The sequence below is a fragment of the Choristoneura fumiferana genome, chromosome 6 (assembly GCF_025370935.1).
Source record: "Choristoneura fumiferana chromosome 6, NRCan_CFum_1, whole genome shotgun sequence".
NCBI classification, from domain to species: domain Eukaryota; kingdom Metazoa; phylum Arthropoda; class Insecta; order Lepidoptera; family Tortricidae; genus Choristoneura; species Choristoneura fumiferana.
The window spans coordinates 8,739,379-8,760,024 of NC_133477.1; the positions used below are offsets into that span (position 1 = coordinate 8,739,379).

The following is a 20,646-nucleotide window of genomic DNA, read 5'->3' on the forward strand; positions in this document are numbered from 1 at the left end:
TAACATTTTTTTATTTGATATTATTTGTTTTTTTTTTTAATTTGAAGAAAAAAGTAATGTAATTATACCTCACACAGTGGTACCGTCGAGGTCTATCTAGCAATGGTCTAGCAGATAACTCATGTTTTGAACTTTTGTATAAAACTGACACAATTGCATACCTATTAGTGACAAAGGTACTGAAGTATAAAAATATCTTTTACCTCAACTGTAGGTACATTTTAAAGTAAAAAGAGCCACCAGTATTTACATTTGAAGTATGTACTAAGTATATAAAAGTAACAGTGAGATGCGATTTGGCTTAGGCACCTACTTTATTTTCCTTCCACAACAAAATTATGTTGATGCAAATGCGATAATTATATACTTAATGAGTTTAATCCATTAATCTTTCCTCGGCAGGTTGTTCACAAGATTCAGGGAGTTGAGGAACGAAGTCAACAACTGCCAAATTATTTAGTTAAATAATAAAAATATAACTTCGGTGTAATTAGTAAATTCGATTAAACATATTGATATGTATACAAAAATTTATACAATAATATTGTTTATTTATATTATTAAGTTTTTTATTCAACCCACACGTAGGCACAAGCGTCAATTCAATAGGTAGCTATTTGAGAAACGGTCACAATAGAAACCTATATTTAGCTGACAAAATATCGACGCTGTTACCTACTTGTTATAGACCAGAGGCCGTCTTGCCTAACGTTTCTGGCGCTCGTGATCGCAATCAAATGACAGATTTCGCATACAAAAACTGTCATTTGATTGCGATCGCGAGCGTCAAAAACGTTAGGCAATATGGCCTCTGTTCTAACCCCCTTATTCATAAAACTTAACAAGCCTATGTTAACTAACAAATGCTTTGTCCCTTCCTAACAAATACAAATGTCGAAGTGACAGATAAGGACAAACGAATTTTAGCGGCATTTAAACTAAAATAGGTTTGATTGTCGTTTATGAATAAGGGGGTAAGTCTTTACACTGTTTAGCAGAGTGGTCATAATAATCAGTAGTGAATCTTCATGACGACATCTTGGGAAAGTAATGTGGTGGTTTTCCCTTCCACACTCCAGTGCTGGAGTCCGGAGTCCATAGCTGACAATAGAGCAATGAGAGCGGTGCTGTACACTCTCACATCAGAGGCCGTATTGCCTAATATTTCTGACGCTCGCGATCGTAATTAAAATACAGTTTTTGTACAGGTTGGATAGCAATATAAGGCTCTGCGGGACTTCCGATTTCCATAGTTTGTACGAAACGTAACTACGTATACAGTCAAGATCATAAATAATGTACGTTACATAGACATCAAAAATATCTGTAGGTACACCTTTATGCTACTAAATATAAGGTCACCGAAACATACTTGTCGCTACGGCTGTATATATATTTATGCCCTCGACTGTACATACCAATCCCTTCCTATAGCCTGTAGCATGTGCTTAAACCTGCCTGTTCTTAATTCTTAATTAAACAACATCAGACACCGACACACTGATATGGAGTATATATCGGGGAAGGCTGGTAAAATAGCCTGCTGGACTAACTAGCGTACTCTTCTACAAATCGTGATGGTAATAACTTAAAAATACTTATAAGTATTCTGTTCGTAGAACGCACTGCTGCGTTTGTATTGTAAGTATTTATATATTTTATTTATTTGTTTACTTCCTACAACAAGGTCAAGCCTATAAAATATAAATAACACAATAATAAGCTTTAGATAAGCTATACTCTATATTTATTAAACCGAGATACTAAAATGAAGTTTCATGTGTTACCTGTTTTTTTACATCTCATAAATAGTGATGTGCCACAACCGGTAATCACCGAAAGGTTTCGGTAGGTACCTATGTTATACGTATAAAATGTTAAGATATGAACGGATCTGTGACATACTAACACACGTAGGGCACTTAAGACATTCTAAAAAAGGTAAAATGGGTCCAATGAAAATGCCACCGTTCGGGAGATATTTCGGCTTTTTGTAGATGTTGATGTTTAAATTTCATTTGATTCTAAGCAAGTTCTGCCTAAAAGCTCAATGCTTATGGAAAGTAGAATATTGAATGCTTTAATTTTATTTTCGTTTCCATAAAATATTATGTTTTACCGATTATTTGCAATAATGTCGTAAACCAAAATCAGAGAGCAGCACTATTCATATTATTCTGGTCATTTTTACATTTGACATTTCATACTGTCAATTTAGTATCTTGGTTTAATAAATAGAGTATAGAATAAATCAAACGTATACATAGCTCATTCTTATAAACATGTTAAGTACGCGACGCTGAATGCACTCTCTCCGCGGTGTCAGATAGCCTGCCGCAAAACCTTAGCATTTCATTCGTTATAAAGTTTTGTTAATAAATAGTGTACAAATAAATCAAACGTATAAAAGCTCATTCTTATAAACATGTTAAGTACGCTGAATGCACTCTCTCCGCGGTGTCAGATAGCCTGCCGCAAAACCTACATACATTTAAACGTACATTTTCCTTTACACCAAAAGCACCGTGCCTTAGTTTTGAGCTACAGAACATAAAAATAACATATTTTGTTAAGTATTAGTGTACAAGTAACAAAAGTCGTAAAAGTTATAAATTAAACTTTTTAAAATCCAACATGTTCAATTGTTTTTTGTTTCATAAGTTGGCAAATATTTTTAACATTGACTTATTGAAGCTTGCAAAGCATATCTTGCGTTAACATGGTCCTTGTCTTAGTGTAGTATTACAGAGTTCATGAAAATAAGTCACTTCAACTGCCACATTAGACAAATAACAGCAGGTGCCATTGTGCTTTTATTTTTCAATTAAAGTTTATATCATTTGTCTTACCGTTTTATTTACTATAACTGTATAGGTAATATCAGTATGGTGCGAAAAAATCTACAATACAAAAAGAAATCAAAAAGAAGAATATAGAAAGAACCTTACAAAAACAACAATTAGGTATATTTATATAATTAATAACATGAACATTAAACGGTCGAGATTTCTTCTTCACTTTATATGTGGTTGGCTTTAAATTTACCTCATTTCAATCTATCTATACATAAGTAGCTCTTAAATTAGATTGCGCGACGGACTGTCGATTATTCAAGCATTAAAGATTCTAAGCTGTAGTTTACTGAACTCCTTAATAGTCCTATAATGACTTGTCGAAGTTTTGGCCTTGAGATAACCGCGAAACCTGTAAAGGGTTCGAGACATCGGGACTAAGTTCTGATTTCACCAACAATTAAACAGGTGGTTAATATTTTATCGGTTGCTAAACAGTATTTGACAAATTTTAAACACAACCGCCAATTTAATTGTAAGTGAACTCGGTTCTTGGAGACTTACAATAAATGAAAAGTACAGAGTGCAGCAAACGTCAAAGGAAGACAGTTTTAAACTACGACTAGCCTTATGCGCGTGTATGTAGTTCAACTTATTTGCTTGCGAAGTTTGGTTGCACTTGGAGACACGTGCCCAGAAATTCGTCTCCGTCTTTATAAGATAAATAATTTATGTTATTATGTTCTCGTCGAAGATTATTATGCCTTTTAAATTTCTCATTAAGAAATTTCACTTCACAAGATAATTTAAACAAGACAAAGGTGAACTTTATATCACACAGCTGAAAAATTATGAATGATTTTTCCAAGAGAAAGCAGTACTTATACTGCTAGAAATTTAAAATTTTGAACTTACAGCTTTTAAAAAGGACAAATCATGAGATTTGTTAATGTAAGTTAAATGTTAAAAGAGTCTTTATTTGCCTCGTTACATCGTTACAACCTAGGTTAATTTTGAGGATAGCTTACTGACTCGTTTCGTCTGTACTGCGGTCGCAGCCACTCGTTATTCCCCAAAGGACTCGGCTGTAACACTAACTTTCACTTATCGCGTTACCCAGGGCTCGCGGTTGACATAATTCCATTTTATTTAACACGAATTATTCGCAGCGACGCAACCAAATACCACTTTTATGTTTTCAACATTTTTAAGTCTCGCTGGAGTTTGTTAGATTTGAACGACTCTGACGACTTTTTAATTGGAAAACCGTCTGCACAACGTATTAATTATGTAGTATATGCATGTTAACTCTGTCACGGAAATAATTTTCGTAATTACTGTCCAATTTTGCAATTTTTATCATACACCCAATGAAGGTGTTTTACTTTGAACTGAGTATTAGAATTATGATTGAGAGATCAAGGGTTTTAAAGCAAGCATTAATTTTCGTAGCATTAAAACCTGCGTGAGTAATCTCCGTAGCCTTATAATTACTCAAGTGGTTTGAACATATGACAAAATCTCTATTAAGGATTTGGCCTTCTAATCTATGAAGTTAATAACGTGCGACAGTTGGCTTTCGCGTAGAACTTCAGGTCGTTTACCCGTAAGGATCGTGAGGATCGATTTACAGAAGCTCACTAAAATGTCGACGAATCAAGAGACCCTTCTCTAAGTAGCCGGTTTAACAGTTGGATGGCTACATCTCACTGGGGTTTATTATACGGGTCAGAGACAGAAGACTGCGAATCGGCTCGTTACTACTTCCGCGATTATTCCTTTTATGGTTCAGTTAACTTAGAATCCTGTAAGAACGGCAATATTTAAAAACTTTTGTTTTTATGAAGCTGTTTAGTTTTGTTCTCACTTTCAAACTTTTCTAAAACGCATTCGCTCGTAATAGTTCCACAACGAGTTTCGCAATATTACCCCGCATAACACGTTTGTATGCAAATTTTATTCGCAAAATCCGGACTGATGGGGAGCGGGCCTGCAAGTGTTATCGGAGCGGACAGACCTCGCAAACTTTTGGGTCGACTTGATAACACGTCCCTAAATACAAGCTCTATGTCGATTACCTTATCATATAAAAGAAATTATTTGAATATTGAATTTACATCAGACTGGCCTTATTTATTTTAAATCTCCGAGGGATTTGATTCGAAATTGATTCGGTACGCCGAGGGCTGGAACCAGATTTTTTACGATGGATTTAGGTCAAATGGAAAACAATCAGAGTGAGTGGACATTAAAACATGCGAAGCCGACCGAGATCGTTTAAATAAATTAGCCGGCGGGAGAGCGCTCATGTGCCTTCCTAAATCAATATATGGACCACTAGGTATGTTTTTTTAGCTTCGCTTCGTGTAGGTACGTAATAAGTAAACGATTATTACACCTGAATGTGCTTCTTTGAAAAAAAAACTGAATTACTTTTCTTTTTAATACAGTCCACATCAATAGGATAGGTTCGATAGTAAGTAACTTTAAGTAAAAATAGGTATGAGTACTCTACAATTTATCCACAAATAAATAAGTACGACGGTGAGTTGACTAGCGTCTGCACTATTTACAATCTTTCTCGCTGCCAATCTTAATCCTACCGCCAATAAGCAGTGCTTGCACTTGTGATTTTCGGTGTAAAGAACAGGGCAATCGAGGGAAATTACTGGCACTTGACACATTGAGGCATCTTAGGATTAGAAGCTAACAACGCGCTGCTTATGAGAGTGTTGTGGGTGTCTATGAGTACTGATGGTCACATGCCTTTAGGCGAGTACTTGTTCGCCACATTATGCCGTAATTATTGCATTTATCACAAGAAACTACGACCTGCCTTGTCATTTCATTACGTCTGTTTCATTTCTAGGTATTTTGTGTAATACCACGTATAGGTATTAAAAGAGAAAACTAGCTTTTTTAATTGTCGTCGTTGGTAAATACATTTCATTTTTTCTTCAAACTTATAACTAGATATAAAAGAGCTGAGCTAGCCAGCAAATCTCATGGCAATCATCGAAAAAGCTAGCATACGCTATCGTGACTCGTTTTTGCCGCCCAACTAGTCCGATAGGACAACGACATACTTAGCCATGAACGATGAAATAACAATCGTCCCAGCGATGCTTTTGTTAAACCTAAACCCTTGGCTTCTAATGCCGTCTCTTGCGTCCTATCAAATAATGTTTTCATAAGTTGCAATCCCTTCGGATTCCTTTAATACCTTTCAGCAAGTTTCGAATTTAGGAACAACGTAAATAAACAAGTACCTAATAGGTTATGTCATAATGAGAGCTAAAGCTTTTTCGACACTAGAGTTTACCCGCGACTTTTCTCGCATGAACCTAGTGGGATCTAACAAGCGTATCTAGGCTAAGATGAGGCACTTGCAGTTCTAAAAACATGTAGAACATGTGATGTGGTGTGTATACGATAAAATCCGGGCATGCCTGATCTGGTGTATCTTTGTAATGAATGCTAATTTTCAAGCAGCACTTTTTTGTAATAATCAGTGGTTATGAAACTACATAATAATCGATATTTTCCACGGCACACTTTGTATAGGTATTGACCAATGGACACAGCTATTTGTCAATCACATATAAAAATCCTGAATAACATTTACAGGGGTGTTTAGTCAAATAAGTCTACTCAAATATTCGTGATAAATTTTAGAACACCATTTATTGTCAGATTTCAAATTTTAACAGTTCTGGTATAGAAGTGTTAAAATTGGAAATCAAAGTTGGAACCAGACACGACGTTAGGGCGCTAACATTGCTTGCTAATTAGAAAAGTCTATTACCATGGGACGGAGAACAGGGTGAACTTTTCTCGTTACTGTATTTCAGCTTTTAGCTTTATAGAGATATTCCAGTGATGCAGTTTTTATGAAAAAAAATCTACATTAACTTTACGTTTAGGGACCCAATTCAATTTGCAATGAGATACCTACTAGTGATGTAACGAATATTCGCATTCGCATTCGCGAATATTCGCATATTTTTGCATATTCGCATTCGCATTCGCAAAATTTCTGCGAATATTTTGCGAATATGAATATCGGAAAAAAATACAATTATTAGACAATAGATAGGTTAATAAAATCAAAATACATTCATTTCTTATGTTTTTTTTATACAAAAAAATTACTTAATCTCGTAATTACATTATCAGTCTTTACTTAATCATTTGGTATTATTTATTTATTTACTTTGCGATGCGTTCGTATAAACTGGGTAATTCTCGGAACAAAGTACAAACGGAACGCTCTTCGTTCGAACGAAACTGCCATAGACAATTTGGCGCCAAAACGAAAAACTGAATATTCGCATTCGCGAATGTCGGTAGCAGATATTCGCATTCGCGAATGTTCAAAAAATTACATTCGTTACATCACTAATACCTACTACCATTTTTATAGCTAAGCTTTAGTTTAAAATATATTGGGACTGCAAACAATGAATTTTAGAGGTATTATTTAAGTAAAGATCTCGCTCCTATTTTCTTAACCACCGACAAAAAAGAAGGATTGTTATAAGTTTGACGCCAAGGTTTCAATGCAGTTTTTTACGTTCTTAACTAAGTATAAACAAAATGTGTTTATTTGAAAAATATTGTGTGTGGCAAGAATTAGGTACCAGGTTTGGAGATTCAGATTTTGAGTTCCCCTTCTACCCCTACAAAATTACAAATTAAATTGGCTACAGAATTCAAGCATTTAATAGTTGTCGGTATCGTATATGTCGGTACGTATGTCGGCGGCCGATCGTAAAATCCGCCAGATCACGAAATTCCTAGGCATATCATGAAAAGCCGCCATTTCATGATATGCTTAAAAGTTGGCTAGGCATATCACGATGTTCCTGAGAAATAATACGGCAGATCGATTAGAGCACAAGATATGAAATAGAAACCAGAGGTTATGTTAACCCTTTTCCAGGCAAAATACATAGAGCGACCACATAAATAAATGTACACAAATATTCGACCTTACTTTTACAATATGGTACAAAATCAAATGAAGTCATAAAAATATTATTCGTTTTTAATTAATCTGTGTTGTAGGTAAACAATTGAAACTATGATATATTTTTTTAGTACCTTATCTAAATTGGCGGGGCCTGGAAAAGGGTTAGTGTTTTTTTATAGGAATTTAAAGTGCTAAGCAAGTAGTACGAATTATCAACGTCCCCTAATACACGTAAAGTTTCAAATGAAAGATCCAACAGTTGGATGTTCATTGTGACAAATGATTCGGAACAGATTAGAACAAATAATACTTTTTTCATAAATATTAATGGCCAAACACTGTGTAACATGACATTACACTTTTTCAACTTGCTTCCAAACAAAATAAGAAATCATTTAGAAAGATTTCTTAAATTCTGGAAGTTTCTTCATACTATATTAAACGGGACAGTGATAAAACGGTCAATTTCCAGAACGATACATTTTTAATATAATGTTCTGGAGTCAGTTTTGTGAAATGTGGCCCCGCAGTGTACACTGGTTATTTGCTCCGCGAATGTTTTCATATTTGATGGCCGTGTTGCGGTGTGGCGGCGACACCTACTATTTTGTTACCGTGTAAATAAATATAAGAGAATATCATTTTATGCTGGTTTGAGAACGTTTGATAGTTACAAGTCTTACAGCAGGGTTATGCGAGTATTTATTCCGTAATAATTTCCGTGAGCTCATTTTGGCAGATGATTCTGATACAGTTTCTGAGTAGAAGTGCAGGATGTCTAAAAATAATCGTAAATGTCATCAAATTCTATAGCCCATTCATAAAAATATGTGACCACGAAAATGAGTCGTTTTAAACGCTCGCATAATAACCCTATGACGTTTTACTGCAAGACTAAGGTTAAGTTCACTGAAATGTTGTTATTTTAAACGTAGCTCATTTTATCTTGATCTTGTGACATTGGTGTTTTAAATCAATAAAGATGAATACTTAAAATTTGTTACAGAGAAAATACATTTATTAAGAAAAAGTAACCATAAATAAAACTTAACTATTAACTAACTACCGTAAACTCAGGTCTCTATAGTACAAAGCGTTCATCAATAGTCCAAACGTACTTTTTAACATTTCAAACAATTACAGAACTGCTAACGTTTACGAGGTTCCTAGGCTGCGATGAACCTCCTAGATGACGGTAGCAGTTCCGTTATTGTTCGAAATGTTAAAAAGTCCGTTTAGACTATTGATGAAAGCTGGGACTATAGAGACCTGAGTTTTAAAAACTTAATACCTACTAAAATTGGGCACCAAGAGAGAAAATAAAATAAACATTGTGCCGAAAGAATTAAAAAGGGTCATACTCAGCGTATTGAATGAATGAATTAATGAAAGATTTATTAGAAACACACAATGCAACAACATTTTTACAGAAATTACTTAATATAATAGTAGGTAAGTATGTTATTGCCTAATAGAGTGTTGACTGTGGTCTCTAAAAGTAGTCCACTCAGCATGTGTCGCCGCAGATAGTGCAACGACGCTGATTTTCAGTGAATCCATATGACAATCAAAACATAAACGTAAAAATAACTTGCAAGAGAGAAGTGAAACACAACAGAAAGAGCAGTGTCTAAATAGCAGTATTGAGTTGAGTTTTAGTTTTATTATAAATAAATAAATGTACGAAAATACGAATACGATTATGAATGTATAAATATAAACATAAATATAAAAATATGTGGCACAAGTCCAAAGAATTATTAAGCATTTATTGCTACAGCAAGCCGCAGCGCTGGTTTTAGTTCATTTGGTGGATTGGTTCAGTTTCTCTCTCTCTTCTAATTAATAAAATTAATTTAGAAATGAAAAGTATCTGTAGGTAATTCACTAATAATTCTTTTTTCAATACCCTCTCCCTTGTTCTAGCAAATGACTCTTAACGTACTAAAATTAGTGAAATGTTTTAATGAAATCAGCCCACCCCTCCCTCAGATTGTTAATGTCACGGAATAGCATTGAGTATTTTTATCATGCAAAATTGTACAACTCCCGAGGGACCGGGGACGGACAAAACCCGATGTAGCTATACGCGAACGAAGTCTGCCATTAAAATTGTGTTGCCATCAACCCAGCCTATATGTACCTATTTGTGTATACTGCTAGGCCTAAGCCTCCTCTTAGGATGAGAGCCCAGTGCGGATTAGAAACTTCACACACACAACAAATAAATTGCTTCGCAGATTTTTGCAGGTTTTCTCACGATAATTTCCATCAGAGTAAAGCTCAAGGGGAATTTCTAATGTAATTTCGCACGTAATTTCCGTACCTTCTCTAAGTTCTTCTCTAAGTCTGAGTCCTGATTGGAGCCCACGATCCACTGCTTGAGAGGCCATAGATCAAACCAATAGACCATCACGGCTTAAAATTGTGAAGGAACTGTTTATCGCTTGTCATTTACTCCTTCAGTCAAACTTACCCAAACTTCTGCTGAAATATTACGGATTGATATAGCATTGATATGACACATTGCATAACTTATGCTGAAACGAAGGTTTTGGGTCTACGCTAGCTGACGAGGTTTGCATACTTTTTTTTTGCTGGCTGTACTTGTATTGTCATCCAAACTACATTTGCATACCAAATTTCAAGTTGATGCCATTAACCGATGAAGATTCCGTCCTGTGGAGATGATCCTGGCCGGACTACCAGGATGTCACTACCAGATTATTGTATTGTCACGCAATTTACATAAGTATACTTAATTTCAATTTTTATGGAAGTGGCTCGAATTTAACTTGCAAGATTTGATTACAGACAGACAGACAGACAACGAGACAGGTAAAACTAAATAAAAGCTTGTAAAATAGACGAGCAGCGCTAGCTGCATGCGTCGCGTGCGACGGATTTTACCTGCACCCGCTCCCGCTCCGTGCACCCCGCACCAGCAGGGCTACTACGAAACTCCAAAATCGAAGTTCGTGTCGTGCGGTCCCTCTGACACTTATGCTATTCAATACGAGAGCGAGAGGGACGGTACGATACGAACTTTGAATTTCGAGTTTCGTAGTAGCCCTGCAGGTAGCGTAGGCCCTTAGGAGTATTCCTTTTGGTTCTGCGCTTAGTATAAGCTTTGATTAACTTTTGAATGTCTCGTCAACAGTAGCAATAGAACTGCTTTAGCTTTACATATTTTGTACAACAAATACCAAAAAATATGACTGATAAAACAGAGATGCAAAGCTTAAATCTATTGTCAAGAACACATTAATTTCTAAGGCGTATTACAAAATTATTATAATTATGGATGTTTAGAAATAATGCCGATTGGCGATCCCTTACTTCAAATAGCGAATGTACCTACTTATACTGTTGTGTTAAAGACTTGTGATGTTAATCATAAAATAACGTTTTAAATCTGTTTAAAAAAATTATCTCGTTGAGTTTCTTGTAGGATTCTTCTCAACAGGGGTTTTTCCGAACCGGTAGTTGTTTTTTTTTTAACCGGCTTCATTAACATTCATAAATGCTTGTTATAGCCTAAATTGAGTAAAGAGTTTTTAACTTTTTACTTTGGCCTTAGTACTATGTGCAAAAGTACATAGTACTAGAGCCTCGCAAAAAGTTTATGGCCACCACTGGCTGTATGTTATCACGTCCCAGTCTAACAATGAGAGACGGACTTTGCCTTTATGAGAAAAGTTCTCATCTCGAAAACTGTTTTGACTGGACAGAATTATCGACAGCATACCACAGAGCTATAAGAAAACTAAGTGGAATTGAAACTGTAACCCATTCAAGGCACTCAGTCGCCGCCGGCTGTACAGTGATAGTCGAGTTTGCTAACTGGATCTTAGCCGAGCCGAGACGAGTTCTTTAACTGCATTGTACGACTTTAACGTAACACCCGTATAAGTTAGTTAAGGCGGTAATCGAGCAGAGCTTTTTATTTCTATTTCTATTTTAAGGAGAATTTAACAAGCGATTTATTTTATAGTTTTGTGAGCATCACGAGTGATATTTTTTCTTTGTTTGTTAACAAAACCAATGATCTCGTTCCCCATTATGGTTAGGCCATGGGGAATTAGATCATTGGTTTTTTTCCTAAATAGAAAAGTTGAAAACCCTCGACATTATTATTTCAAAGTTTAATCTCATGAACGGCTGACTCGATTTTTAATGAAACATAGCTAGCAACAAAATGCTCATTCACATAAAAAAAACCCTTATCGAAGTCCGTCTATCCGTTTGAGATCTAGGATGCCACAGACCGACAGACACCAGACAGACGTTGTCATCAAAATTATAACGCCCTTCTTTTTGAGGGCTAAAAATGGTTTGACTGAATGAGATACGGTTGCTGCAAAAGATGGTTCATCAGTGATGTGATTGTTCTTAAATGTGTATTTATATTAAGTCGTCATAGGGCGCCGCAGTTGAAAATTTTCAAACTTAAGGCCGGGTGCACAACTTCCTGATAAGTTCCAGGCGTATTACAAATATCAGTGGTTTATTTGAACAAAATACGTACCTACGTCATTTGTATCCTTAGTTAATATTTGTGTTGTTTTAGCATTGAAAATGAACTTGGAAATTATTCGAAACGTATTAGCATTTTGTATTGTGTTTGTGATAGGTGTGTCTGTGTGGCATATAAAATGTGTTTAATACCTGGAAGTGAAGTGGACGGGTTACATGAAATAGTAATAAATAACGTGTCGTACAAACACCGCTGTCTTAGTAACACGTGTAGCAATGGAGTAGTGAGGTAAAAATGTTGCAGTTCTGAAGTGCTATTCTGACTATCTGAACCCCTGATTCTCTGTGCTATCGACATGAAAGTACCTAAATTCCAAGCAAGATTCCAAAGTACAACGTTTGATACAACGTCACGATCGAGATTGGTCTCGATGAAACCGAGAAATGAGACTCTGAGCAATAATTAGATCTGTAGCCGACTCCGGTTGACGGTACAGAGTCGCGATCAATTTGCTGCTCTTTTATTGGTTTTTACGAGATCCTATCGGCTTTTGATATTTTTATTACGTTTCAAGAACATTGTTACGAAGCAGAGTCAATCAAGAGACGATCAATTGTTGTTGTCAACTAATTCTTTACACGCAACATTTATGTATGTACCATCAGCCAAATATGTGGTCTACCACCCTAAAGTTGATAATCGTTTGCATGTCAAAAATAATAATAGGTCTCTGTCAACATGAAAGTTCGACTTTACCGACATATTCGTTTGATAGGAACTTGTTTAAAAATTGATAGACCACTTATTTGGCTGATAGTACTGTAAGTACATACGCATTTGACTTCAAAAATATATAGGTACGTAATATTATTTACTATTTACGATTCTATAAGATTTTTTTGTTATACAATATTATGCTAGTTTACACTTATTGTTTCGCACTTATGGAAAAAAAATCTACAACGAAGAAATTTTTGAAAATCTGCGTGTCTATGTCTAATATCATAAAGGTGTCTATGAAAAATTAGCTTCCCAATATATTTTGCCATTCGGTAAAGAGTTCTTTAAATAATCTTACTAAAATGATTTAATTTCATAAAACTAAGTATCTCTGATACCATAAACCAAAACTCACACAAATAATTGATCTCGAACATTCACAAGGTAGGTAACCAAAAACTTTTTCTCAAATATGTAAGTAAATAATTTATAAAAACTACTTACTTCAATTTTCAAGTTTACTTTGATAAAAGGAGACTAAAAAAGTGATTTAAATAACGTGAGTCAGGAGTGTTTTTAAGTAGGCTCTCACTCCTTGCGCTGAGGCAGAAAAGATTAATTGCAGAATCGACAGTTTTAATTAGTTTCGTAATTAACAGGCTGGCGCCTTCCACGCGAACTAAAATAAATTACCTTTTAATACAATCACTTCAGCGGACTTTGATTAAATTGTTAGTCTACGGCGACACCGCCTGTTTGCAGATTCTTTGAGATTTTACGAAAATTAAACGCATACTTCTTAAGCAGGAATTTATCTCTGACTGAGCTCGGAATAGACAAGATTTGGGTACGGGGATTTTTAGAATAACAGACGATGCTTTTCATAAATATCTCTTAGAACTGCGGAAGTATTCTACAGTTTTCTTAAAAGAATGCTACGTATTTACTTATTTCAAAAATGTTAGATATTGGAAAAATACCTATAGCTGTATAATACTGGTGACTTGGCAGTGTCCCGGCGCATTTCGTGTCTAGTTTCTGTTTCTGTTGCCGTTGTCCGCGTTGCAGAATTTAATTTAAAATAATTATTAGTTTGACATTTTGACACCTTATACATCTCCATTTCTTTATTTTAATATTTTTTATAAATTTTTGACCTTGCAGGCTTTTTACACCTCTAAAGATTGTTTAATTTAATTTAATTAATTTAATGAGTTTACTTTGACATTTAGAGACTATATACATCTCTGAATTATTTAGATTAGGAATTTTATTATTAACTCTGGGACTTTATACATCCCCTTGCTATATTTAAGGCTGTATATTGTTAAGCTTATGGAATTTAAACTTTTATATTTTTAGTTTAATTTCTACTCACAGACTCGCGACGTCGAAGTTCCAAGACGATCCCATGGAGGTTATGGGAACGGAAGCAATACCATGCCCTCGGTACCGCTCTGCTTTCAGAGCATGACATGAGTGCGTGTGAGCTAACTTTGGGGGCGGCAGACGTGAGCTTGCCTTCGGCTCCAAAAGCTTAATGGTTACTTGACCTGAAATGTATATTTCAGAATCAAATTATTATTATTATTATTATTTAAAATTTATGACTGCGAAATGTAAGCATATTAGATGTTTAGTTTTGTAACTAAGGGACCCCATACATCCCTGTATTATTATTATTATTTTTTGTATTTTTTTTCTTTGATTGTATACTGTAGTTTTTAAGTATTTTATTTGTAATTATTTTATTATGAAAAAATGACTTTCTGCCAAGTTTCTTGCGGCGCATTCTTCTTGGCAATGATGGTCTTTCTGAAAGCGCTGGTAGTAAAAGTGCTCATTGCGGCCTATTTACTAAATAAATGATTTGAATTTTAGACTTTTATTAAAAAGGTACAATTGAAGTTACACTAAACTATCCTAAAAATTTGATTTGAGTTTGATTTGAATTTGAATTTAATAATCTGCTGAAATTTTGATTGTTTGAGATTTTTGACTTAAGCTGTCTTCTATGTTTAACATATTACATTGTCCATACCTACGACGTCTCATTTGGTAATAGCCTTAGTATTTGAAACTTTTAATTTAATCTGTAAAATTCATTCATCCATTCATAATCGTTATAACGACGATGAAGTCCCAATACCTCCTACCTAATAGACCTTTGACATGTAATTCAGGGTCTTAGCATCCCTAGCCAAACCTTTAAGTAGTATGTTCCAGGTTTATCAGTTGGGTGATATGGTTCTTCATCGTCGATAACGGAACTATTGTAGTTATTAACAATAAAAAAACAAATAGACTGTTTTAACTGCCGCTTGATTGTCAATACAAGTTATTAAGTATACATCCATTGACAGCGCAAGCCAGATCCGTTAAAATCCATTTTATTTAATCCAAAAAAGAATGCGGCACATTGTACCAGGCGTAATTCGTCACAATCGGAATGGTGACAATTCCCTCGGGAGAGCTTTGAGAAAAATTGTCGCTAACGAGCTTGTTCCCCCCACCCCCCTCTTTTAATCCACGTCCCCTTTATCCGCACCACTTTAAAACCCCTTTGCTATTTTCTGCACGAGAGAATTATCAAGAAAAAGTAAGAGAACGTTTAATCGTTGTCTACCTATTTTTCAATTAAGCATTATTAATTTGTTTTATTTTTCCCGTTGTTGTTCCATTCTTTAAGGCTTAGTGGCTCATTTCATTTCATTTACTTTAATTTACATTTACAATTTTTAATTTGTATTTTTTTTAATGAGACTGATTTTTCTACATTTCACAAAGGTGGTTTTTAATAGCTATAACTCTTAGGGGATGTTTCACCATCCATTGATTAGTGTTAACTGACGGTTAAATGTGATGCCGTCTCCGTCTATTCGAACAAAACAAATAGAGACGGCATGACATTTAACCGTCAGTTAACACTAATCAATGGATGGTGAAACAGCCCCTTAAGCTTGCAGGGCAGGCCCAGTGCAACAGGCTAAAGGTGCCGGTTAAACAAGGTAAAACCAAAATTACTCGTTATAATATAACAGTGCAAAATAATTCTGTTATACTTCCATGAAAGTTTTTTTATCAAGTATTTTTTATTATGGTAAGTATAACCTGATAAAGAACAATTTGGTTGCGACATACACTCCAACCTATTAAAGAAAGACTAAAATATATTTTATTGTTTATATATCATATTTTTGTACTTCATGTTTTTCGCAGCATTAAAAGAATATCACAATCTTGAACTCGATCTGAAAGTCTCCGTCGGAATTATGAAATTATTTAAACCTTTCAAAGACAAGACCACGAACGAAAGACGTTGGAATAGGCAAATTTGCTCACCGAGTGCGCTCTTTTCGATAGAATTCAGCCTCATTAGCGATTTTCCATTCGAACGAGTCGCCAGAAAGACGGGGAAAGATGCTGGCAACTCTTATTCTCATAATAAGACAGCGGATGCTGGCTGAATTGGAGAAAATGGTATCCTACCTGCGTTTTCAGTTCGATCGGAAAATCATGTGTCTATTGTTAGGTGTTCAGGATCTAGTTGAGAGAAGTAGCTAAGCTACTATTCTTTCATTTTGAAAATAGGAACTGAAATTTAACTATGGTTACTTTTGGTTGTAAATTACTCTAAGTTGCCATCTACGTTTATCTCAATCTATTTGCATGCAAAACGCTGGACAGATTAAATAGTTAGATAATAGATATTATATGGCTTCACAAAACAGAAAAAAAAATCGCACAAGTGCAAGTTGGACTTGCGCACCATGGGTTTCGTACAGTTTTTTAGGTATTTATGATTATCCAGTGTTAACAGGACCCTGTTTTGAAGCAAAATGTACGTAGAGTGGAATAATTTTAGATTGGTTACTAACATGCGAAAGTTTTTTATCTATCTATCTATCTATCTATGCACAGATAAACATACAATTAGGATTTTCAGACTGTCCTTTTAGGTTTTGATTCCCTGGCAATTTGTATGGAAACTTCTTGTTTAATGACTGTATCTTTTGATTGCTTTAACTTAGCAGTTTCATTTTTTTTAATCCGAGTGTTTAATATTAATTTCAACTTCAGACCTCTAGGCGCTTCTGAAAAAAAAGGGTTCTGATGGACAGATAGGCAAACGGACAAACGGACTTTTTGCTAAATGAGGTACGGAACCGGAAATACGCTAATCATAAATAGGTTCACTGAGCATAATTAGTCAATTTCGTTATAAAATATCACTGACATTCTGCCGTATTGAATCTGAATGCTCGTATAGAGCTCATTTTACAAACATCTATCCGGTATGGCTACATTTTTTTATGAACAGTTGTCAATTATCTTTTTACTCTATTCCACGCTAGATGGCAGCACAGCACATACTTGTGCATTAGATTCTCAACGGTATAAAAATGTCGTAAAGTTTTCGTTATGCTACCGTTTCAAAAGTAGGTAATTAGTTATTTTTTTCATAAAGAAGTTACGACCAATACCCTAATCGCCAAGATTTTAAAGTATGTACTCGTATTAATGGCCATATGAGCATTTCCGACAACAACGGTTACGGTACAAACCTGGATTTATTGACATTTCTTCATGTTTTATCTATTCCGTGTATACGGTCTTCTGCAATATTCAAAGTCAAAATATCTTTATTCAATTTAAGCTATAACAAGCACTAATGAATGTCAAAAAAAAACTACCACCGGTTCGGAAAAACCTCTATTGAGAAGAATCCGGCAAGAAACTCAACGAGGCATATTTTTTAAAACAGATTTACAATATTATTAAATGATTTACATCACAAGTATTTTACACAACTTTATTTTTTTAACTCAGTAGGTTCGCTTTTTGAAGGGATCGCTAATGCGGATCGGAATTATTTCCAAATATCCCTGTCCATGATTTAATCATTAACTTTATAATACGCCTTTGCTATTAATGTCTTCTTGACAATATATTCTTAGGTATAACATAATTTTGTATAATTAATAGGCAAATCAATTACTTAGGTACCAATAATTAACTTCAAGAAGCCATCCATTGCGTGGGTAGGTACAGCATTTTTAAGGCGGAAGAATTCAAAAGCAGATTGAAAATCAAGTACTGCTCCAAATCTATTTCACCGAAGCGACGGTCGGAAATAGACCACGCGCCTTTTCCCATTTCGTTTGACGACCGCGATGAAAAATGTCCAACAAAGGATTTTTAATCAAGTAATCAGCGCTCTTTTATCTACAGTTAGTGAGGCCATCAGCGCTAGTTAATCTCCGGCTTAAGCCGACTACCCAGGATATAATCATAAAAGCTCAACTTTCCACTGAGTGGTAATTGTAATCGACCACTTTCCATCCATTAGCTGGGATAGGCCGCGGGTAGCCACGCACTGCAGTCGGATTAATCCGAGACGGATTTAAGAATTTGGTTATCTCAAGCTGGCAGATACGCCGGAGGCTTGGAAATGAGACATACATAACTACGTACCTACTGTACGAAATTATTCAAGTAAGTCCTTTAGTTAACCCTGATTTAAGAGGGAAAGTCGTGCACTGAAACCTAACTATCATTAAGCAGAGTTTCCACCAGAGATGTGTTGCAAGGAATATGTTTTTCATTAACCAATGGAAACGCTTCATTTACCTCGCCTCGCTCCGCTCAGCTGTTTCCACCAGAGATGTGCTGTGCGAGGATGTGTAAATGAAAAACACATCCCTCGCAACACATGCTCGCACATTAGTGGTGGAAACGCTGCTTAATCGTCTTTTCCAATATCTACCATAAAAATAGTTGGGAGGGCAAACATTTTCGACAAATCGGCATATTTCGAGGATTTCCACGATTATTTTTGTTAAATAAGAGGCGAGCGAGGTACATTAAATGTATGTATATTTTAGAAAATTATTTTGTAGTAGGTATATTTTGGGCAGGCTCAGAATTTTTGAATTTCCACGGGTTGATATGTATTTTCTCGTATTTAAGTGAATTTGCTCTTTTATTCTTAAGAGAAAATAAATATCTTAAAACTTAACGAACTAAATACGTGTGCGAATCAACATACAAGTTTTGCTTAGAGCCTTTTCACACCGGCGATTTTCGGGCGAGTTGGAAGCGAAGCAAGCACGCAACGGTTTCGTCGCGAGCGCGCAACGATTTCGCTGCAAGCGCGCAGCGAGTTAGCTGCTTAAAGCACCAAGAACGCCATAATTTTACTTACTTTTATGTAGCCGATCGTTGTACGTTAAACTAAGTCGTTAATGAGTCTGCTCCGCTCGCGGTGCAAAATGGTTTTAAGTTAAGCATAGATATGGATATGCAATGTAAACAGTTTTGCAGGGTTATGTGCAAAAAAAAACTATGTAAAAAATAATGTCAAATAAATACTTACATTCATTAATTCAATGAAAATAATGATATTTTTGAGAATGTTCTGTAGAACGTAATAACGTGGACTCAATGTTATTATACTAATTGATCTTAATACATATAACAAAGTACTACGCAATTGCAAATTAAAGTGTCATTAATAGTACTGTAGTAATATTATTTTTGTAAACATTCTATAAATTAACCTAAATTGTTAAACTGTTTAACAGCGCCATCTAGTTCATTTCTCGTGAACACCTAACAAAATCGCCACCTCTCGTGTTCAAACGATTATAGAACGTAAGGTGTCCATCCACTTATGCAGGCCATTGTACAATGTACATTGATACCTGTGAGCAGTGTACGCTGTCGGTAACGGTCGGCCGGATAGGCCGCACTTTGTTCGAACCGAAGCCGTCGCGGCGTTCTGCGTTCTGCTTTCACCCTTACGGAATAATTTTAAAGTGTACATTAACATTTTATGCACGGTTCGTTTGGTCGTTGCTCGATAACCGCTGAGAAGGCTATTTGGTTTTGATTATAATATGATATTTAGTTTACGGTATCGCAAATTAAAATCAATAAGTATGGAAAAATTATAAAAGAAAAAATAAGCACGCTTTAGTGGGAATGTCTGGGTTTAATAATTATTTAAATTAAGTATATTTACTTGTCCAATCTAATCTAACTAATTAATCAAATATTAAACGAGCCAGTCTTGTAAGTACCTATATTTATTTCTTCCGAGGAGGAATATGGGGGCTTTCGGTAGCGAACAATCGATAAATTCGACCAATAGTTGCAATAGCCCTGTCTCCCACTGTACTCGTATCCGCATCCTGGTCTAAGATCCGAACTTGAAAATAACAGAATGATACCTATTTTATAATAAATTTAGTATATTAGAAAAAATACATAATATTAGAAATGGATTTGCTAAGAAAATTCTAGACAGGCTATTTTTAATTATTTAAAAGAAATGATATTTAAGTAATACATTTTTGTTGCATCATCGAGATAATAAAAAAAAATTTTATTGACTTAAAGTATAAAACCTATAGAATATGTAGACGTTGGCTTTGCTATTGTTGACCAGGACGAACTACTGGATTGCCAGGTATATACTTAAACAGTTATGTCGATGCCAGTTACATTAACTTGATTAGATAATATAACAAATTGTATATCAACGTAAGCGCTATTTTACGTTGATATAGGGTTTTCTGCATTTAATTAAATATTGTCTGATTACTGATTACTAAATATCATTAAAAATTATTTAAAAAAAATACCTGTCCAGGACTTTTTTTTTAGCAAAACCATTCCTAATA

General features: G+C 35.0%; 1 protein-coding gene across 4 annotated transcripts in view; it reads left to right on the forward strand.

Moving 5' to 3' along the window:
• The window catches only part of LOC141428973 (cell adhesion molecule Dscam2-like), a 50,196-nt gene extending 49,636 nt beyond the window's left edge, over nucleotides 1-560 (forward strand). For all 4 annotated transcript variants that reach the window (XM_074089068.1, XM_074089070.1, XM_074089069.1 and 1 more), the window contains exon 34: nucleotides 403-560. In XM_074089068.1, coding sequence (XP_073945169.1) covers nucleotides 403-428 — 26 coding nt within the window. In that variant the 3' untranslated portion in view covers nucleotides 429-560. The remainder of the gene's footprint in view (nucleotides 1-402) is intronic.
• Nucleotides 561-20,646: the final 20,086 nt, after the last annotated feature.